This window comes from Trachypithecus francoisi, unplaced genomic scaffold, assembly GCF_009764315.1.
Source record: "Trachypithecus francoisi isolate TF-2019V2 unplaced genomic scaffold, Tfra_2.0 Contig01440, whole genome shotgun sequence".
NCBI lineage: Eukaryota > Metazoa > Chordata > Mammalia > Primates > Cercopithecidae > Trachypithecus > Trachypithecus francoisi.
In genome coordinates this window covers 27,618,141-27,641,561 of record NW_022681431.1, presented here as the reverse complement: position 1 = coordinate 27,641,561, position 23,421 = coordinate 27,618,141, and the positions used below count along the sequence as shown (strand labels likewise).

Below are 23,421 nucleotides of genomic sequence, written 5' to 3'. Positions count from 1 at the left end.
GCAGAGTGTGCAAGTGACAGGAGATGTGGTGCTTCCAATGAAGAGGCCAAAGGATGGGAACACTTGGAAAATCCCAAGCCAAACTTGAGCTGCCAACTACAGCCAAATGGAGTATTGCCTTCTCCAAACACATATGGGACTTAGATGGCAGCCACTGGTCTTAAGCAGGGAAGACCTAAGTCACTTCAAGTGTCCTATGAGAGACCGCAGTCTTTGCCAAGGGAGAGGAAGTGCCCATGCAGGCCCTGACATAAAGCCCCTCGGTCAGGAAGTCCTTCTGACCTTTTCTTGGATAGCCCTTCCTCGACAATTAGATGAGAGAAACTTGCCTCTTTGCGAGATAAGACTAACATTATCTTTGGACTTCTCCATAGGTGGAAGTTGCACCAGAAGGATTATTCAAGAAGAGAAAATAAAATGCCTCCAAGTGAAATTGTCTATTATCAGAAGACATGATCTTATACATAGAAAATCCTAAACATTCTATATGAAGAAAAGGTTAGAACGAAGACATGAATTCAGTCAAGTTGCAGTATGCAAAAACCAACATAAAACCGATCAGCTGTGTTTCCACACACTGATAGTAAACTAGCTGAGGAAGAATTTTTTTAAAAAATTACTTATAATAACATCAAAAAGAATAAAATATTTAGCAATACATTTAACTATGGTGGTGAGAGATCTGTACATTGAAAACTACAAGCTATAAATTGATAAGAAAAATTGAAGAAGACAGAAACAAATGGAAAGATATCCCTTACTCATGGATTAGAAGGATTAATATTGTTAAAATGTGCATATTACCCAAAGCAGCCTCCAGATTCAATGCAATGATGCAATGCCCACCAACATTCTGATGGCATTTTTCACCAAAACAGAAAAAAACAAATCTAAAATTCTCATGGAACCGCAAAAGACTCAAAATAGTTAAAACAATTCTGAGCAAAAACCCTGATGCACCATCACATTTCTTCATTTCCAATTATATTACAATGAAATCACTACCTCATAAAGATATTTGCACTCTCATGTTCATTGCAGCATTATTCCCAACAGTCAAGATATGAAAGTAACCAAAATGTCCATATACAGATGAGTGGATAGAGAAATTGTGGTATATATGTATTTATATATGAAATAGAATATTATTCTGTCTTTAAAAAGAAGTAGATTCTACCCTTGTGATGACATGAAATAAGGGAAAGGACATTATGCTATGTGGCATAAGCTAGACACAGAATGAAAAATTCTGCCTGATCTTACCTATATGTGGAATTTCAAAAATTTTCATACATAGAATTGTGGAGCAAACAATGGTTACCAGGGACTCCGTGTGAGGAGGAGGGTGCAGGGGCAAATGTGAAAATGTAGGTAAAAAGGTACAGAGTCGTAGTTACATAGGATGAAACATCTAAGAAATCTAATGTACAAAAGAACTGTAGTTAACAATAAGATGTTTTATACCAGCAATTTGCCAGTAAAGTAGATTTTAGGTACTCTTACCACCAAAACAACAACAAGGAAAATATAAAAGAAAGTAACTATATTGGAATGATATATATTTTAATTTGCTTGACTGCCAAAATCACTTATCTATTTCTATATCAAGATAAGACTATCAAAAACTTATGTTGTATACTTTAAATATATACAATATACTAAAAGTAAATTATATATCTATCATAATCAAAATAGTATGGCATTCATCTCTGGGTATATGGATAAAGAAAATGTAGATTGATAGATGATCGATCAATTGATCGATAAAGAGACAAACAATGGAAAGTATTCAGTTTTTAAAAAGAAGGAAATCCTGCCATCCATCATTTGTAACAACCTGGTTGTACCTGGAGGACATTATGCTAAGTGAAATAAGCCAGACACTCAAAGACAAATGCTGCATTATCTCACTTATACATAGTATCTTAAAAATAAAGTCAAACACATAGTGACAGAAATTAGACGGTAGTCACCAGGGGGTGGAGGTGTGGGTGAAAAGAGAAGACATTGGTCAAATATGTTAAAAATTTATTAATTTCTTATATAATCTTATATAATGTTATAACTTTCAGTTATAAGATTAATAAATTCAGAAGATCTAATGCACATCATGGTCACTATAGTTAATAATAATGTTTAGTTTACTTAAAATTTGCTAAGAATAGACCTCAAATGTTCTCACCATATATGATAAAATGGTAACTATGTGAGGTGATAGATATAGTAATTTGATTGTTTTAATCATTTCACAATGTATATGTATGTTAAAACATCATATACATCTTTTACACACTTTAAATAAATACAAAACTTGTTTTTCAGTCATAGCTCAATAAAGTTGAAAAAATAAAATTGCCTTAAAAGGTTGTGGAAACGAAAGGAATTTTTATTATTGATACAAATATCAATTTATCATGAAGATATCACCATATTTAATCTGTTTGGAACACCATACTAAATCTTTCTGAACCAGAAACCTCCATTAAATAGAGGAGCTTCTAATTAAATGTGGGCTGTCCCAGAAAGCGTGACTTTGTGTAAGATGACTCTCTTGAGCTAAGGCGAGAGCCAAAGTGGGCAGGGAGATGAGGATTGCCTGTGGGTAGTACCTCTGGCAGCTGAGCAGTAAGTCTTTTATTTTTAACTGGGAACCTGTGCTGCATTATTTCATTTTCAATTTATTTGTGCTGAGAGCTGCAAAATAGAACAAAGATAACAAAATTCAAGTTTCTTAAACTGTTTTCTCAGCATTTCTAAACATTATCCCCATTTTAAATTCAAATCTCATAATAATATATGCTAATGATTAATGATCTGAGTTTTGAAATTTAGACTCCTTGTGTTTATTTAAATTACAATTAATTCTGTTGTACGTTCCAATTTTGATACATGCAGGATATAATCTACATTTGTATGAATGAATATATGTTTCAAGGAACTGTGACGTTTAACTTTTGAGAAGTTAGAATCTCTACCAATTACTTTCTCTCTGAATATTTTGCTACAGGCCACTTATTCCATCAAAATTGAGGGGAAACCATACACTTTCCTGCTTGAAAAACAGTAAGTTACCATTTTTTTCATTCATTATTTTTAGTGTCTCAAATTTTTACAATCACTACCCTAAATTGAGCTTAAATAAGAGACTGAATATTAGATTCATTTAACATTTTATATCTTCTCTGTGATTCATTTTAGTCATCAATTTCAGGTTGTCATTTTGAGACTGTTTCAGGGAGGCACTCTGCCTTTTCCTAGGTTCCAGAAGGAAGGAAGGATGGAGCTGAATTTTTAGTAAACTTGTGAAGGGCACTCATTGCTGTTTTATGACACTAAGAATTTTGGGGTTGTTTTTACCAACATCATGAAAACATCATGTAAACTAACATCATGTAAAGTAACATCATGAACACTAATGCAAATATATAAAATCTATTGTTACTTGTTAACAAAGTATATGAGCCATAAAATTACAGTTGAATCTAAAAGAAAACCTCTTTTGAAATCTGGTAGACCTACCTATTACTGTACATACATCTATCTGTGTTTGTCAGTTATTTTATTTATTCATTTATTTATTTATTTATTTTTATTTTGAGACAGAGTCTCGTTCTGTCACCAGGCTGGAGCACAGTGGCATGATCTTGGGTCAACCTCTGCCTCCTGGGTTTAAGCGATTCTCCTGCCTCAGTCTCCCAAGTACACACGCCACCACACCCAGATAATTTTTGTATTTTTAATAGAGTCAGGATTTCACCAGGATGTTCTCGATTTCCAGACCTCGTGATCCGCCTGCCTCAGCCTCCTAAAGTGCTGGGATTACAGGCATGAGCCACCGCACCTGGCCTATTTTATTTTATTTCATTTTATTTTATTTTTGAGACAGGGTCTCACTCAGTTGCCCACGCTGGAGTGCAGTGGTGCAATCGTAACTCACTGCAGCCTAGATTTCTTTAGCTCAAGCCATCCTCTCGCCTTGACCTCCCAAGTAGCTAAGACTACAGGCACACACCACCATGATCCACCAATTCGTTTTTATTTTTACTTTTATTTTTAGTAGAGATGAGTGGTCTCCATATGTTGCCCCGGCTGGTCTTGAACTCCTTAGCTCAAGCAATCCTCCAGGTTTGGCCTTCCAAAGTGCTGGTATAACATGTGTGAGCCACTATACCTGGCCCTAGCTGATTATTTTAAATTCATTAAAGCATCCACACATTTTTCTGATTATACTGGTTATTATTCTTTCTTATATTCACAATATGGTATCAAAAAGCAGCAAGTTAATATAGAGATAAGTCCATTTCATTTTTAGATGTTTGTATTGAAAGTAAATTTTGTTTAATTTTATTATTCTGGAAGTTATTTTTTAATTAATGATATAATTACAATGAAGTGTCATTATTTTTATTGAATTAGGTCATTTTTACACCCACATTTCCTGGTGTATTTATACAATGAATCAGGAACATTGTATGTAGATTCTTCATTTTCAAAGGTAAGTTTTGGTTTCTGCCAAGTAAATGTACATTTTTTTATGTGGTTAAGGTGCCATTGTTGGGGAGGAAATGAATGCTTTATGGCCCACATAATTATTGAGAAAACAGATTACAAAATTAAATATAATGTGGCAATTATTATGAAAGCATATTGAATAGAACTACGTTTTTAAAAATCTGGAACTTAGGAATCATTTCTCCAAAAAGGACATTTAAAGTATGTCTGGAAGTATTAGTAGGAGTTTTAGGGAGAAAAAAAGTGTCTGAAGCAGCGAAGACACACCGAGAAGTTTCAATCGATATATGAGAGGGCCTGGGCAGTGGAGAAAATGGTAGACATTACCTTACAGAAAGACCCCAGGGAACTAATGAGAGTGAGGATGCGAAAAAGTAGACAGTGTACCGAAGCTTAATAGGTCCAAATGTGAAACCGCGGAATTCGAGTTGTATCAGAAAAACTTTTTTCTTTTTGGTTTTGTTTTCTCTTTGTTTTTTGAGACGAGGGCTCACTCTGTCACCCCAGTGCAATCTTGGCTCACTGCATCCTGTGCCTCCCAGGCTCAGGTGATCCTCCCACCTTAGTCTCCCGAGTAGCTGGGACTATAGGTACACGACACCACACCCAGATAATTTTTGTATTTTTAGTAGAGTCGGGATTTCACCATGTTGCCCAGGCTGGTCTCCAGCTCCTAGGTTCAAGTAATCTGCCTACCTTGGCCTCCTAAAGTGCTGGGATTACAGGCTGAAAGACATTAAAGAGTCAAGAAAGTTTTGAAATTATATGAGAAAGTTCACTTTACCCTGTAAGATATTTATTACACCCTGTAAGGTATTTATGACTCTGTAAGACATTTATTCACGCGACTGAGAGGAAGTGAAAGGCAATGACTGGTCACACTCTATTGCTGAATTGGAACTGAGAGATGACGAAATCTACAGTATGGTAACTGGTAAAGGATTTTGCCTCCCTACCAAATTACAATTCGAAGTCAGAAAAAAAAAAAAATTACGTGAGACACTTGTTTTGAGCCATGTGGCAATAGGCTGATTAGGAATTTTGTACCTGAGAGAATGTAAGCACAGGAGGTGAATTTCATGTTTAAGTTTGCCCCCTACTGTAGATAGTCGGAACCGTAGCATCCAGACATGGAACCAAGCAGAAATCTGAGAGTTTGGAGTTTAAGGTTGCTGATTACTGTTGATTTTTAAGTTTTCTATATTTTGAATATGTCCTTTGTCAAACATGTGCTTTGCAAATATTTTGTCCCTGTCGGTGATTTGTCTTACTTTTCAAATGGTCTTCACTGATCAAAGAGTTTTATTTTTGATGAGGGCTAATTTATCAACAGTTTCTTGTTATGATTGGCTGTTTGCATGTCATACCTATGGACTCTACGTAACAGTAGTTTCTGAAGACTTTCTGGGGGGTTTTTAAGTTTATACTTTACATTTAATTCTTTATCTATGTTGAGGTAATGTATAAGGTGTGGAATTTGGATCAAAGTTCAGTCTTGACTAGATGTATAATAGTTACAACACTATATTTTTAAAAGGCTATATTTCTGCTTTGAATTGCTCTTTTAACTACTTTGTCAAAAAAAATCTGTGGATCTAGTGTGGATATATGTCTGGGTTGTTAACTAGAGTGGTTTTTCCCATTTTATTATTCTTTCTTAAACTTTTTAAACTCTTCTATTCTAGATATTTTGCTTTTTTATGTAAGATTTAGATAAAGCTACTCCATGTGCAAAAAAAAAAAAAAAAAAAAAACTTGCTAGGACTATGATAGAAATTGTGTTAAATCCATAGATCAATTTGGGGAGAACTGACATCTTTACTATGTTAAGTTTTCCAATTCAAAAACACAGTAAGTCTCTCAATTTATTTGGTCTTTTACATATGTCTTTCACTAGTGTTTTAGTTATTTCAGCTTTCAGATCCTATACATTTTTTAGGTTTATACCTAAGTATTTCATTTTATTGGAGCAACTGTAAATGATATTGTGTTTTAATTTTAGTTTCCACATGTATACTGTTCTAGTGATGCAATTCGTTTTCTGGGTTTCATCTACTATTCTACAATCTTGCTAAATTCACCAATTAGTTCTAAAAGGGCTTTTTTTTTTTTTTTTTTTTGAGGCGGAGTCTCGCTCTGTCGCCCGGACTGGAGTGCAGTGGCCGGATCTCAGCTCACTGCAAGCTCTGCCTCCCGGGTTTGCGCCATTCTCCCGCCTCAGCCTCCCGAGTAGCTGGGACTACAGACGCCCGCCACCTCGCCCGGCTAGTTTTTGTATTTTTAGTAGAGACGGGGTTTCACCGTGTTAGCCAGGATGGTCTCGATCTCCTGACCTCGTGATCCGCCCGTCTCGGCCTCCCAAAGTGCTGGGATTACAGGCTTGAGCCACCGCGCCCGGCCTAAAAGGGCTTTTTAATAGATGCCTTGAGATTTCCTACATAGACACGTCTTTAACAAATATAGACAATTTTCTTTCTTCATTTTCAACCAGTATGTCAGTCCGCTTTTCATTTCTTTGCCTTGCCTCACTGTAATTTGCTAAAATGTCCAGGACTATGCTGAATAACCATAGTGAGGGCATTCTTCGATTATTCTCAGTTTCCTGGAAAACATATTCAGTCTTTCATTGTGAAAAAATAATTTTAGCTTTAGGTTTTCTTATAGTCTCTGTATGAAGCTGAGAAAATTCTCCTCTATTTCTAGCCTGCTAAAAGTTTATTTTGTTCTTTTTGTTCATCAATGGCTATTTAGTTACAGAAAATGCTTTTTCTACATCAGTTGATAGGATTACAAGTTTTTCTTTTCTTTTTTGGTCTTTTGGCATGCTGGGTCGAATTGATTTATTTTTAAATCTTGAAACAGTTTTGCATACCTAAAAAATTACAACCAAGTCCTGGCATGATTAATTATAATTTTTTTACACATGACTTATTATCTTGAGGTTTCTCTCATCAGTATTCATGAGAGATAATGATCTGCAAGTTTTGTTTTGTACTGACTTTGATTTTTGTATTAGGGTCATAATAATGTATGGATAAGATCCTATAAAGGAAGCTGAAATTTGCTTTTTCTGCATCTATTAATTTCATCCTGTAAATTGTATTATTTATTATATAATATAGTGTATCACATTAATTGATTGTCTTATGTTGAACTACTATTACATTCCAGAGATAAACCCCACCTGGTCATAGTGTAGGACACTTTTAATATTCTGTTGCATTCAGATGTTTTTGAGACTTTTTCCATCTATATGCATCAGGAATATTGGCTTGTAGTTTTCTTTTCCTATAATGATTTATGTGGCTTTGATGTCTGGCCTCGTAGGGTAAGTTTGGAAGTGTTTCCTTTTTCAGTTTTTTGCAAGAGTTTAAGAATGGTTATTGTGGCATTGATTATTCTTTAAATGTTTGGTAGAGTTCAACAGTAAAGTTCTCTGATCCTGCGCTTTGTTTGTCGGTAGGTTTTGATTGATCTAATCTTCATTCTAGTTGTGAGTCCTTTTAAATTTTGTACTTCGTTATGATTCAATCTTGGCAGTTTCTATGTTTCTAGAAATTTATCAATTTCTTCTGGATTATCCAGTTTGCTGACAGAAAATTGTTCATACTAGTCTCTTACATGATCTTTTTCTGTTTCTGTGGGATTAGTCAGAAAGTCTCTGTTTTATTTTTGATTTTATTTATTTGCATCCTTTCTATTTTCTTAGCATAGCTAAGTTTAATTGTCAATTTTGTTTCTTTTCGAAACATGAACTTCTTTGTTTCTATATTGGTTTTTCTATTTTTGTTTTATTTCTGTTCTAATCTTTGTTTTTTTAATTTTCTCTGCTAATTTGGGGCTTAGTTTCATCGTGTTTTTCTAGATCCTTCAGATAAACATATTTGAGATATGCCTTTTTTAATGTAGGCATATATTGCTATGAACTCTTCTCATAGTATTGCTTTTCCTGCATCCATTTGTTTTAATATTTTTTGTTTACTTTTATTTTTATGTTTTCACTTATTTCAAGGTATTTTCTAATTTCTGTTTTGATGTTATTCTTTCAGTCAATAGTTATTCAATAGTGTGTCAATTTCAACATATATGTTAATATTTTAGTTTGCCTTATACTATTTATTTTTTAGCTTCTTTCTATTGGGTTCAGAAAAGACACTTGTTATGATTTCAATATTTTTAAAATTTTTAGATTTGTTTTTTAGCCTAATATGTGATCTGTCTGGAAAAGATCCAAGTGTACTTTAGAAGAAAGTGTATTCTTCCGCTGTTCAATGAAATTCCTTAAATGTTTTTTAGAACTATTTGATTTATAGTAATATTCAAATCTTCTGTTTTCTTATTAATCTTCTCTTTGGATGTTCTATTCATTATTTATAATAAGGTATTAAAGTCTCTTGTCATTATAGTATTGGTGTCTCTTTCTTCCTTCAGATTTATTTACATGTTCTAATATTGAGTGTGTACATATTTATAAGTAATCTATCTTCTTCAGATATTGACCCTGAAAAATGCCATTTTTTCTCTTATGATGGTTTATGTGTTAAAATCTATTTTCTTTGATATAAGCATACAAATCTCTGCCCCCTTTTGCTTACCATTTGCATAGAATTCATTTTTCCATCTCTTTACCTTCATCCTATATGTGTACTTAAGTCTCAAGTGAGTTTCTTATAGATTTTGTAAGAAATCTATAATGCTTTGTATAGCATTCTTTTTGGCTTAATTTTTCTTTCAGCGCTTTTAAAAAATGTCTCATCCCACTCTCTTCTGGCCAGCATGGTTTCTTCTGACAAAAAAAAAAAAAAAAAAGGCTGTTCACAGTCCTATGGAGTTTCCTTTGTATGCGACAAGTTGCCATTCTTTTGTAGTTTACAAAATTCTCTTTGTTTTTGATCTTTTAATGTTTGATTAAAATAGATCTAGGTGCGGATATCTTTGGGTTCCCTGGGAAGAGAGTGACCCAATCTCTCTACCAGCTTTAGGGAGTCTAGTTTTGCATCCTCCCAGCGTGTCTGTCTCTATATTAGTTTCTGATTACTCACAAAGGTAATTTTCCCATATAATGTTGCTGAATTGGTATGCTTGTGGGGAGAAGAAGTGTTCTGGGATTCCTATTTCACAATCTGGCTGTAATAATATTTTAAATATTATTTAATATTTAAAATAATATTTTAAAATTATTTTAGTAATAATATTTTAAATATTATTTAAACCCCATTTTTTTTCTTTTTAAATTATAAATTATAGATCTTCTGCTATTGTTTTACAAGTTATTGAGACATCATACATTTTTCAGCCACTTGTCCTCTATTTTGTAGGTTGGGTATATGGAATTGAATTCTCCTTAACCCTGGTGATCCTATCCACTGTCATCTGTACTCCAGATTATAGAGCTTATTCAGTGATTCACTTGTTTGTTTATTATATATTTCAGTTCTAATATTTTCATTTGTTCCCTTTTTGGCTTCTATTTATTTCCTAAGATTTTCTGTTATTTCATTTATTTCAAGAGAATTTGTCATTATTCATTAGTGCAATTTTTATTACTTCTTTCAAATATTTTTTAATATCCTATGACTCATCTCAACGATGTCATCAGTTGATTTTCTTTTCTCATTCCTGTTGGGATATTCCTGGTCCTTGTTATAATGAATTATTTTGATTGTATCCTTGACATTTAGTCAAGGCTCTTGACCTTCTTTTAATATTCTATTTTAGAAGACAGTCATTCAGTTTGAGCTTTGTTTTACTGGAGTCCACTGTTCCAATAACAGTTTTTCTTTACAATATTATTCTGTTGTGTTTCATTGCTCTGGCTGCATTGGACCTTCTGCTGCCTCTTAAGCAGTTAAGCTAGAGGTATAAATCGTACTTCCGTGGGCCAGGTAGTGTTTCTGTTTGAGGTGGGTAAGGAAAGATCCATAGGATGGAGAACATTTATCCTGCCTTTTCTCCGCTACTAGATTTCAGTGTGCTTGATTCTATCTCTGCTGGTGACCCTGGTTGAAGATAGCTCCTATCTGAATTATCTTTTTCTACTTACAGTAGGGAAAAATGGGAAGTAACTCATGAGGATCGTTTTCTCCTGCTGGGTGCACAGCCGGAAGCTATTGAGTCTGGATTCCTCTCTACTGCTGGAGAGAGGTTGGGACCTGGTTTGCCTTCTACCTCTTTGTGAGGGGCTTATAGATTCAGATCCTGCTGGCACCATCGCAAGTGCAGGTGACTGCTGCTGTTGCTGGACATGGAGCAGGGTATGGATTTCCCTGCTTGAGTTTGTTAGTCTTGATGGTGTGAGTGTAATAGGCACATTGCTGTAAATGCGTGTTTGGGTAGGATTGATTGGTCCACTTGGGCTCTGATAACTGCTACTAGGGGTAAATTTGGCCTACCAGTGTCAGCAATTGGGATAGAAATTATGAAAATGTTTAGGAGCTAATAACATAGCAGAAAAGAACTTAGAGAAAGAGATTGTAGATTAATATGGAGATTCAATACCTGATAAATAATATGATGACAATGGCTAAATGTGAATGCTTGACAATATATAGGAAGTAAAGATGAAAGCTAGGACTTTGTTTCCAAATCATTTATGAATATATCTTTCTGTATTCCTTTTTAGGCTCATTGCTTTTACCAAGGATATGCTGCAGACACTCCAAAATCAGCTGTGACACTACGCACCTGTTCTGGACTCAGGTAATGGCATATTCCAGATATGTACATTGAGATTTTATGTGAGCCTTTAATTTCCAGAAACTTCCTGAAGGGCAGAATAAATACAGAGAAATATAAACTTTATTTTCTTAAATACTTTTCTTTTTTACATATTCTTTTGATCTTTTTTTCTATTCTCTTTTTCTCTATCCCAGGCTGGCAAGCATAAAATGTATTCAGAAAAAAAACTCTTATTAGCATAAAGTGTATTCAAATGCACCAATAACATTTTTATTTCTTTTTTGTATTTGAATATCCAGAGGATTATTGCAGTTAGATAATATCAGTTATGGTATTGAACCATTGGAATCTTCACCTACATATGAGCATGTAGTTTATCGAATAAAAAATGATGCTATTGGTCATTCCTCCTTTCAAGAAAATTACCCCGTGGCTCAATATATAGATCAGTCGTACAGGATTCTTGTCAAATCAGATGTGAGTATTCTCATTTATGAGTTCTTCATTGGTCTTACTGTTGATAAGGTTATTCACAGTGAAATTCTGAAATTTGACACATTTGGAGAACAAATTTAAACTGATATTTATTATATTAAAAAGTTCAGTTGTAGGATATTTGTTTACAGCATGTATTTGTTTATTCAGATATTTAGAAAATGTAATCGTTATAAACACACATAATTCTAAAGCATCATAACCTGTTTCCTTAATTGCGGGGATTTTTATTGACATACAGTTATTTTTATATTGATTTTGTATCTTACTAAGAAAATTATTACCAATTTGATCAAATTGCTTTATAAGTTTTTTGGCACATGCATTTTTTTTATTTAAAGGTGTTATTTTGATAGAAAATGTAAAAGTGAAAAGGAGGCAAGATAATACACTAGAAATTGTAGAAATTGTGTGAAACCTCATTGTTTAAAGATAGTGCTCTTAATATTTTGATGTAATTCTTCCAATTGTTCTAAATACCAATTTATAAATTGTGATGGTGTATACATTACTCACTAATGTAAGTTTATACTTAAAATGGACATATTTTATTGAATGTAAACCCCAATAAAGTTAACATGAAGAAGTAGAAGTACAAAAATAGTAAGAAAATAAAGGCAACATTTGGGGAAATGTTTACGGATGTTAGTTCACTTTGAAGATTGGTGAGGGAGTGGTGTGCTACAGAGTACATAGTAATGTTAAAAGGGGAAGGAAATATGGGATTTTTCCTCATTTCAGTGACTTTTTGACAATTCTAATTATCAACAACATAAAGTAAAATGCTTCTGATTTTCTTGGTTGGAATCCCACCTGCTAAGTGTGTACCCATCCTCTTGTGTTATTACTTATATCTATATTCGTGTATCTGTGTCTGTGTATCTATCATCCATCTGCATATAGATAGATAGGTAGCTAAATGGATAGATATTCTATATCTCACTTGTGAGTGTGTGTGTATATGTATTGCGCATGACAACTGCAATGTAAAAATTTTGAAAATGTGCTATGTAATTCATGTCCTCTATTTCACAGATAAATTCAGGTGCCATGCTATCGAAAAGAACTCTGAAAATACAAATCATTATGGATAAAGCCATGGTATGCAATATCAGTATGTTTATTATATCTTTGCTTTTGTTGAAATTCAGAGAGAATATGAATAAAAAACTCTCAACGTTTTCAATGCAGATATATTTTAATCTGTTTGAATGTGTGTCTCAGTCTAGCAGGAGATAAAGAAATGTTTTCACTTGTTTTTATAGTGACATGGGGGATCAATATTTATATATTGATTTCTAAATTGATATCAATTGTCCCAATAATGTATAACTTCATGTGGAAGGGTTCCACTACACTCTAATCTATTGTAGCATATCTAGCTGCAGATACTTTTAGATCCACTCCAATTGTTGATTGAAATTCTTCAATCTATTTCTATTTTTAAGTGAGTTATTTTATTACTCAGTTGGAAATCTTTGTTATTAAATATTATCCCTCAGAAGATTACTTTATGTTTTATAGTCACCATCTCTGATAGAAGTTCTGTATCTTAAAAATGGGAAGAATCATAGAATGTTGATTTTTTTCTCAAAAGAATTGATAACTATGGATGTAGGTTAAATAATACTTTACTATTAGTGTTCTTACATCCCATCAATTATTTGCTTATTTGTTTCTTCTTTCCTACACTTGGATCAATGGGTTATATTTAACCTTTATTTTATTTATTTATTTATTTATTTATTTTTTGCTATGCTTCTCTTTCCAGTGTCCAACCTTAGTAGTTTCCCTAGGGATTCTGATTAGTATTCTTTACTTATCATCATCTAGAATTAATGTTATACCACTTCATTAATAATGTAAGAGCCTCAGAGCAGTAAAATTTCATTTAAGCCTGGTAAGTCATTATGATTCTGTTTTTAAATATTTTTACCTCTCCATGTGTTATAAACTGAAAAATAGATTTTTAAAAATTAAATATTCAATGATTTTAAAAAGAAATTAAAGAAATAAAAAGTATTATATATATGAATATGTATTCATAAATATTCATACATATGTATTTCATATATATTTCAAAAGTATTTCATATATATGAATATATATGAAAATACACACACACACACACATACATTTTTCACTTGCAGAACTTTTCATACCTTCTAGTAGGTCTTAATGTATGATATTTCTCTTTAGCCTGCTGGATTCTCCTCAGTTTCTTTTCATCTGAAATTGTCTTTATTTCATCTTCACTTTTTAAACATTTCTTTTGGAAATAATTTGAAACTCTCAGAAAAGTTACAAGAATAAAATAATACAAAGAGGACCCTTATTCTCTTTTCTCACATTTATTAATATTGTATCCCATTATCACTTGTGCACTCTTCGTTTAAATTTGAAAGTAACTTGTAAAGCTCATCATGAAGCTTTACTCTTACATTCTTTAGTGTGTATTTGCCTAGAATAAGCCTATCATCTCATATAACCACAACAGAGGTATCCATTTCATTAAAAATAGCATTGTTAAAATATTTTTATCAAGTCCACCATAACTTAGTTGCATTGTATTCAGATAATGTGATTTAAGTGACACTCTGTTTCTTATTCAAAGATGTGTTCTATGGCCTGATATTGGTTAATATGAATCAATGTGCATAAAACTTTTACTTGTATTTGAAAAAAAAATACATATTCTCATTGTTGTACATAAGCTTCTATGTATGTATATTTTATCCAACATTCCTTTGGGTTTTTAAAGTCTTGGGTATCTTTCCTATTAATTTTTCCTCTTAATTTATTTGTTATTAAGAGACCTATGTAAAATATCTCAGTGTGATAGTCAGCTTCTATTTTTAATTGTGTTAAATCTTGTTTTATATATTTTGCAGCCATGTTTTTAGTTATAAGCAAATTTAAAAAGTCTCCATCTCCCTGATGAATTATTTTATTAATACGTTGCAATAAGCATGTCCATTTTTTGCCCTTAAGTTTTATTCTTATCAATGTATTATGTTAATTAATATAATTATCACATAACATATTTTTTCTTTTGTAGTATTTTCCTGATGTTAGATGATGTGTTTTCATCCTTTGATTATTAATATTTCTATGTACTTATATTCCTTTAAATTTTTAATTTGCATATAGTTGTTTTTTCATTGTCTTTGTCATCTAGTGTTTGGTCTGTTGATATCTTGTGATTATTGATATATAAACACAAAACTGATATACTGATATGTAATTGATTGATATATAGTCTCAAAATATCAACAGACTAAACAGTAAATAAATGACAAAGACAATAAAAAACAACTATATGCAAATTGAAATTTTAAATTAATTAATTAATTAAATTTTTTAAAAGCTAGCTACTTGGATTACAGGCGCCAGCCTCCACACCGGGCTAACCAGTAGGTTATTCACTCTTCATACCTTAATACTTTGACTTTGAATTTCTTTATCTGTAAAGAGGAAGATAATCACAATTACCTCATTTTAATATCATTGATTAATTTATCAAATGCTAGGCTGATGTTTAAAACCTGGTAAGCTGTGATATATTTTAATTCTATTTAGGGCCTCTTCAATTGACCACTGAGTTACTTTTACATTTATATTTAAATCCACTTAAAATGTGGTAGTTAGTTGTTTTTAACTAATGATTAAGAAACAAAATTTGTCTTTCAGTATGATTATATGGGCTCTGCGGTGGCAGTTGCAGTTGAGAAAGTTTTCCAAATCTTTGGTCTTATCAACACTGTAAGTATTTATATTTTATATTTAAGTAAGCAAAATAGCAATTAATGAAGTAAAATTGTTTGTGTTTGTGTACATATATATAGCATTTACATTTTAACAAAAAGTAAAAATGTAAATGTAGCCCAACCACTAGTTTTATTCACCAATGATTTTATCTTCAAAAAATAGTAAATTAAATATATTAGCATTAGATATTGAGAAGTAATGTCATATTTATGGTTACCTAAAATAGTAAAACACTTAATTTCTGTTCTCAGATGTTTTCCCAGCTTAATGTAACAGTTATGCTGTCTTCCTTGGAGATCTGGTCAGATCAAAATAAGATTTCAACAAGTGGTCATGCTGATGAAATACTACAGCGATTTTTGCCTTGGAAACAAAAACTTTTGTTTCAAAGGTCTTATGATATGACATACTTATTAATGTAAGTACTTTATTCATATTTAGAAAGATTTGATCAAATTATCTTAGCTATCATAATTATATATAAATTTTATATAACAAAAAATTATTAAAAAGCTATCTCAAGACTGTATTGGCGAACTGTAAAATATTAAGATTCTAATAACCATGTAAGACACTAATTAAATCATAGTAGCTCATAGTAACCTGTTTAATTATAGAAATGTAATAAGCTGAAAAATGGAAAGTCTTGTGATAAAAACATGATACCTCTCTGTAAAGACCTTCTCACTGGTAAATAATTGAAACTATCACTTTAACATTACATAAATATAAGTTAATTCATTGAATGCAATAATTGCATAAAATGCTTCTTACAATATGAAATATTAATAAAAAACTAAAACAGACTACTTTATTCTCCCTGTGGTTTCCTTCTGGTATTTCTATACTGACCTAAGATATAGCTATTTACCTACTTGGTCTGTATCTTTCAAAAGTCTTTACATATTTTTATTTTACTAACTTGATTATTTCATATGCAAAACTCAAAAACCCAATTTAAAGACCTTAGGCAATATGTGGAATATATTTATCAATGCATTGGAATAAAGAGTCTCTAGGATTGCAGAGAAATATTACACTATAAATATATAAGGATAGTTTCTACACCCTACCTCTCTTTCTCTTCATACATCTGATGCATATTTTATCTCTATCGCTTTCAGTCCTACCTTTCTTCACACTTTTGGAGTTAGTTTACTACATACAAATTACAGCAATAAACACTTTTGACTTTTATATCATGGAATTAATTATATCCTTCCAGTGATGATTAATTTTTTGAAAGAATCAGGCACTGCTAGGTTTTGGGCTGTGTATTTGATAATGTTAAACAACTTTTAGGACTTAACTTTGTATGAACTATAGGGGATACCCAAATCTTAATGACTGAAAGCATAAGACATTATATGTAATTTCTGTGTTTTGGAGAAAGCATACCTTTATATAGAAATCCAACTCATAAAATGTGAGTAAGTTATTGCTATTTTGAAATACACATATCCACAAGAAAAATTTCATTATTCAATTATAGGAACCATTCTACTTATGTGGGAGCAACATATCATGGAATGGCATGTGATCCAAAGTTTGCAACAGGAATTGCTCTGGTAATCTCTCACACTGTTTTGATAATCTTTGAAAACTGTATTTTTAGATTTGGGAAATCAAATGTAATTTTTCAAGAGGTTTCTTGCTGGGAGTGAAAACAGGTAACATAAAATGTATAACTCTAGCCATTTTCAAGTGTACAGTTTAGTAGTGTTAAGTATATTCCCACTGTTGTGAAACAAATCTCTGGAACATTTTTTTTAAAAAACTGAAACTCTATACCCATTAACCACCTGGAAACCACCATTTAACTTTCTGTTTCCATCAATTCAATAACTTCATATTCCTCATATAAGTGCAGTCATGCAGTATGTTCTTTCTGTGACTGGTTTATTTCATTTAACATAATCTCTTCAATGTTAATCTATGTTGTAGCACGTGACAGAATTTCCATTGTTTTGATGACTGAAATGTATTTAATTGTAAGTATATACCACATTTTCTTTATCCTGTCATCTGACAATGGATGTCTAGGTTATTTCCATATCTTGGCTACTGTATGTAATGCTGCAATAAACATGGAAGCGCATGTATCTCCTTGATATTCTGATTCTATTACTTTTGGATAAATACTGTCTTAACAATCAATTTTCTATCACTTATTACAGAATACCTTAAACTGTGTAATTTTAGAGAAATTTATTCCTTATAGTTGTGGAAGTTGCAAAGTCTAAGGTAAAGGGGCCACATCTGGTGAGTGCTTGTGGCTGATGAAAATGCTGCAAGGTGACACAGGGCATCACGTGGCAAGGGACCTGAGCATGCCAGTCAGGTCTCTCTTCCTCTTCTTATAAAGCCACCAGTCTCATTCTTAGGATAGCCCGTTTATACTTTAATCCATGAACGGATTCATCCTTTCATAAATTTCTCTAATTTCTCTAAATTTTTTAGTAGTTAAATAGTTTGAGGTTTTAGATTTAAGACTTTAATTCATTTTTATTTGAATTTTGTGTATGGTGAGAGATAAGAGTCTAGTTTAATTTTTCTGCCCGTGGATATCCAGTTTTCCCAGCACCATTTATTGAAGAGACTGTTTTCTCCCCGGTGTATGTTCTTGGCACCTTTGTCAAAAATGAGTTCACTGTAGCTGTGTGGATTTGTTTCTAGGTTCTCTATTCTGTTCCATTGGTCTAAATATCTGCTTTTATGCCAGTGCCATGCTACTTTGGTTACTGTAGCGATGTAGCATAATTTGTAGTCAGGTAATGTAATTCCCCCAACTTTGTTATTTTGGCTTTGCCTATTCTGGGACTTCTGTGGTTCCATATATATTGTCGGATTTTTTTCTCTTTCTGTGAATCATGTCATCAGTATTTTGAGAGGGTTTGCATGGAATCTGGAGATTGTTTTCGGTAGTATGGGCATTTTAGCAATATGGATTCTTCCAATCCATAAACATGGAATACCTTTTCATTTTTTTGTTTCCTCTTCAATTTCTTACATCAGCGTTTTATACTTCGTAGTTTCCATTACTGAGATCTTTCACTTCTTTGGTTAATTTCTAGGTATTTAATTTTATTGGTGGCTATTGAAAATGTTATCACATTTAAAATGTTCTCTTCCAGATTATTTTCTGTTGGTACATAGAAATGCTACTGATTTTTGTTTGTCGATTTTGTATCCTACAAATTTACTGAATGTGTTTATCAATTCTAATAGTTTTTTCATGGAATCTTTAGGTTTTCTCAAATATAAGATTATATCATCTTCAAACATGGATAACTTGACTTTTGAGTTTTCAATTTGGATGCCCTTTATTTCTTGTCTGATTGCTCTAGCTAGGACTTTCAGTACTATGTTGAATAACTGTGGAGAAAGTGTCCTTTTCATATTCCAGATCACAGAGGAAAGGCTTTCAGTTTTTCCTCAGTGAGTGTGATACTAACTGTGGGTCTGTCATATATGGCTTTTATCATTTTGAGGCCAGCTTCTTCTATACTAGCTTTTGAGTATTTTTTTATTATTATTATACTTTAAGTTCTAGGGTACATGTGCACAACGTGCACGTTTGTTACATATGTATACATGTGCCATGTTGCTGTACTGCACCCATTAACTCGTCATTTACATTAGGTATATATCCTAATGCTATCCCTCTCCCCCAACTCCCTCCCCACAATAGGACCCGGTGTGTGATGCTTCCCTTCCTGTGTCCAAGTGTTCTCATTGCTCAATTCCCATTTGTGAGTGAGAACATGCGGTATTTGTTTTTCTGTTCTTGTGATAGTTTGCTGAGAATGATGGTTTCCAGCTGCATCCATGTCCCTACAAGGGACACGAACTCATCCTTTTTTATGGCTGCATAGTATTCCATGGTGTATATGTGCCACATTTCCTTAATCCAGTCTGTCACTGATGCACATTTGGGTTGACTCCAAGTCTCTGCTGTTCTGAATAGTGCCACAATAAACATACGTGTGCATGTGTCTTTATAGCAGCATGACTTATAATCCTTTGGGTATATACCCAGTAAGGGGATGGCTGGGTCATATGGTACTTCTAGTTCTAGATCCTTGAGGAATCAACACACTGTTTTCCACAATGGTTGAACTAGTTTACAGTCCCACCAACAGTGTAAAAGTGTTCCTATTTCTCCACATCCTCTCCAGCACCTGTTGTGTCCTGACTTTTTAATGATTGCCATTCTAAATGGTGTGAGATAGTATCTCATTGTGGTTTTGATTTGCATTTCTCTGATGGCCAGTGATGATGAGCATTTTTTCATGTGTCTGTTGGCTGTATGAATGTCTTCTTTTGAGAAATGTCAGTTCATATCTTTTGCCCAGTTTTTGATGAGGTTGTTTATTTTTAATCTTGTAAATTTGTTTGAGTTCTTTGTAGGTTCTGGATATTATCCCTTTATCAGATGAGTAGATTGCAAACATTTTCTCCCATTCTGTAGGTTGCCTGTTCACTCTGCTGGTAGTTTCTTTTGCTGTGCAGAAGCTCTTTAGTTTAATTAGACCCCATTTGTCAATTTTGGCTTTTGTTGCCCTTGCTTTTGGTGTTTTAGACATGAAGTCCTTGCCCATGCCTATGTCCTGAATGGTACTACCTAGGTTTTCTTCTAGGGTTTTTTATGATTTTAGATCTAACATTTAAGTATCTAATCCATCGTGAATTAATTTTTGTATAAGGAGTAAGGAAAGGATCCAGTTTCAGCTTTCTACTTATGGCTAGCCAGTTTTCCCAGGACCATTTATTAAATAGGGAATCCTTTCCCCATTTCTTGTTTTTGTCAGGATTATCAAAGATCAGATGGCTGTAGATGTGTGGTATTATTTCTGAGGGCTCTGTTCTGTTCCATTGGTCTATCTCTCTGTTTTGGTACCAGTACCATGCTGTTGTGGTTACTGTAGCCTTGTAGTATAGTTTGAAGTCAGGTAGCATGATGCCTCCAGCTTTGTTTTCTTGGCTTAGGATAGTCTTGGCAATGCAGGGTCTTTTTTGGTTCCATATGAACTTTAAAGCAGTTTTCTCCAATTCTGTGAAGAAACTCATTGGTAGCTTAATGGGGATGGCATTGAATCTATAAATTACCTTGGGCAATATGGCCATTTTCACAATATTGATTCTTCCTATCCATGAGCATGGAATGTTCTTCCATTTGTTTGTGTCCTCTTTGATTTCACTGAGCAGTGGTTTGTAGTTCTCCTTGAAGAGGTCCTTCACATTTCTTGTAAATTGGATTCCTAGGTATTTTATTCTCTTTGAAGCTATTGTGAATGGAAGTTCATTCATGATTTGGCTCTTTGTTTGTTTGTTACTGGTATATAAGAATGCTTGTGATTTTTGCACATTGATTTTGTATCCTGAGACTTTGCTGAAGTTGCTTATCAGCTTAAGGAGATTTTGGACCGAGATGATGGGGTTTTCTAAATATACAATCATGTCATCTGCAAACAGGAACAATTTGACTTCTTCTTTTCCTAACTGGATACCCTTGATTTCTTTCTCTTGCCTGATTGCCCTAGCCAGAACTTCCAACACTATGTTGAATAGGAGTGGTGAGAGAGGGCATCCCTGTCTTGTGCCAGTTTTCAAAGGGAATTTTTCCAGTTTTTGCCCATTCAGTATGATATTGGCTGTGGGTTTGTCATAAATAGCTCTTATTATTTTGAGATACATTCTATTAATACCAAATTTATTGAGAATTTTTAGCATGAAGGGCATCTATTCAGATAATCATGTGGTTTTTGTATTTGGTTCTGTTTATATGCTGGATCATGTTTATTGATTTGCATATGTTGAACCAGCCTTGCATCCCAGGGATGAAGCCCACTTGATCATGGTGGATAAGCTTTTTGATGTGCTGCTGGATTCTGTTTGCCAGTATTTTATTGAGGATTTTTGCATCCATGTTCATCAGGGATATTGGTCTCAAAATCTGTTTTTTTGTTGCATCTCTTTCAGGCTTTGGTATCAGGATGATGTTGGCCTCATAAAATGAGTTAAGGAGGATTCCCTCTTTTTCTATTGATTGGAATAGTTTCAGAAGGAATGGTACCAGCTCCTCCTTGTACCTCTGGTAGAATTCGGCTGTGAGTCCATCTGGTCCTGGATTTTTTTTGGTTGGTAGGCTATTAATTATTGCCTCAATTACAGAGCCTGCCATTGGTCTATTCAGGGATTCAACTTCTTCCTGGTTTAGTCTTGGAAGAGTGTAAGTGTCCAGGAAATTATCCATTTCTTCTAGGTTTTCTAGTTTATTTGCATAGAGGTGTTTATAGTATTCTCTGATGGTAGTTTGTATTTCTGTGGGGTCCCTGGTGATATCCCCTTTATCATTTTTTATTGCATCTATTTGATTCTCTTCTCTTTTCTTCTTTATTAGTCTTGCTAACAGTCTATCAATTTTGTTGATCTTTTCAAAAAACCAGCTCCTGGATTCATTGATTTTTTTGGAGGGCTTTTTGTGTCTCTATCTCCTTCAGTTCTGCTCTGATCTTAGTTATTTCTCGCCTTCTGCTAGCTTTTAAATGTGTTTGCTCTTGCTTCTCCAGTTCTTTTAATTGCAATGCTAGAGTGTCAATTTTAGATCTTTCCTGCTTTCTCTTGTGGGCATTTAGTGCTATAAATTTCCCTCTACATACTGCTTTAAATGTGTCCCAGAGATTCTGGTATGTTGTATCTTTGTTCTCATTGGTTTCAAAGAACATCTTTATTTCTGCCTTCTTTTCGTTATGTACCCAGTAGTCATTCAGGAGCAGGTTGTTCAGTTTCCATGTAGTTGAGCAATTTTGATTGAGTTTCTTAGTCCTGAGTTCTAGTTTGATTGCACTGTGGTCTGAGAGACAGTTTGTTATAATTTCTGTTCTTTTACATTTGCTGAGGAGTGCTTTACTTCCAACTATGTGGTCAATTTTGGAATAAGTGTGATGTGGTGCTGATAAGAATGTATATTCTGTTGATTTGGGGTGGAGAGTTCTGTAGATGTCTATTAGGTCTGCTTGGTGCAGCGATGAGTTCAATTCCTGGATATCCTTGTTAACTTTCTGTCTCGTTGATCTGTCTAATGTTGACAGTGGAGTGTTGAAGTCTCCCATTATTATTGTATGGGAGACTAAGTCTCTTTGTAAGTCTCTAAGGACTTGCTTTATGAATCTGGGTGCTCCTGTACTGGGTGCATATATATATTTAGGATAGTTAGCTCTTCCTGATGAATTGATCCCTTTACCATTATGTAATGGCCTTCTTTGTCTCTTTTGATCTTTGATGGTTTAAAGTCTGTTTTATCAGAGACTAGGATTGCAACCTTGCTTTTTTGGTTTTCCATTTGCTTGGTAGATCTTCCTGCATCCCTTTATTTTGAGTCTATGTATGTCACTACATGTGAGATGGGTCTCCTGAATACAGCAGACTGATGGGTCTTGACTCTTTATCCAGTTTGCCAGTCTGTGTCTTTTCATTGGACCATTTAGTCCATTTACATTTAAGGTTAATATTGTTATGTGTGAACTTGATCCTGCCATTATGATATTGGCTGGTTATTTTGCTTGCTAGTTGATGCAGTTTCTTCCTAGCATCGATGGACTTTACATTTTGGCATGTTTTTGCAATAGCTGGTACCTGTTGTTCCTTTCCATGCTTAGTGCTTCTTTCACGATCTCTTGTAGGGCACGCCTGGTAGTGACAAAATCTCTAAGCATTTGGTGGTCTGTAAAGGATGTTATTTCTCCTTCACTTATGAAACTTAGTTTGGCTGGATATGAAATTCTGGGTTTAAAATTCTTTTTTTTAAGAATGTTGAATATTGGCCCCCACTCTCTTCTGGCTTGGAGAGTTTCTGCCGAGAGGTCTGCTGTTAGTCTGATGGGCTTCCCTTTGTGTGTAACCTGACCTTTCTCTCTGGCTGCCCTTAACATTTTTTCCTTCATTTCAACTTTGGTGAATCTGACA

The 23,421-nt window shown here is 33.5% G+C and overlaps 1 protein-coding gene across 3 annotated transcripts in view; it reads left to right on the top strand.

Annotated features, from left to right (window-relative positions):
* LOC117095176 (A disintegrin and metallopeptidase domain 3-like) overlaps positions 1-23,421 on the top strand; it is an 80,196-nt gene that overhangs the window by 5,777 nt on the left and 50,998 nt on the right. For 2 of the 3 annotated variants that reach the window (XM_033231897.1, XM_033231908.1), the window contains exons 3-10: positions 3,008-3,063; positions 4,417-4,495; positions 11,135-11,211; positions 11,490-11,667; positions 12,721-12,786; positions 15,376-15,447; positions 15,705-15,871; positions 16,940-17,021. In XM_033231897.1, the coding sequence (XP_033087788.1) occupies positions 3,008-3,063; positions 4,417-4,495; positions 11,135-11,211; positions 11,490-11,667; positions 12,721-12,786; positions 15,376-15,447; positions 15,705-15,871; positions 16,940-17,021 (777 nt within the window). Of the gene's footprint in view, positions 1-3,007; positions 3,064-4,416; positions 4,496-10,557; positions 10,767-11,134; positions 11,212-11,489; positions 11,668-12,720; positions 12,787-15,375; positions 15,448-15,704; positions 15,872-16,939; positions 17,022-23,421 lie in introns of all 3 variants that reach the window. The other variant, XM_033231916.1, reaches the window with a different exon arrangement.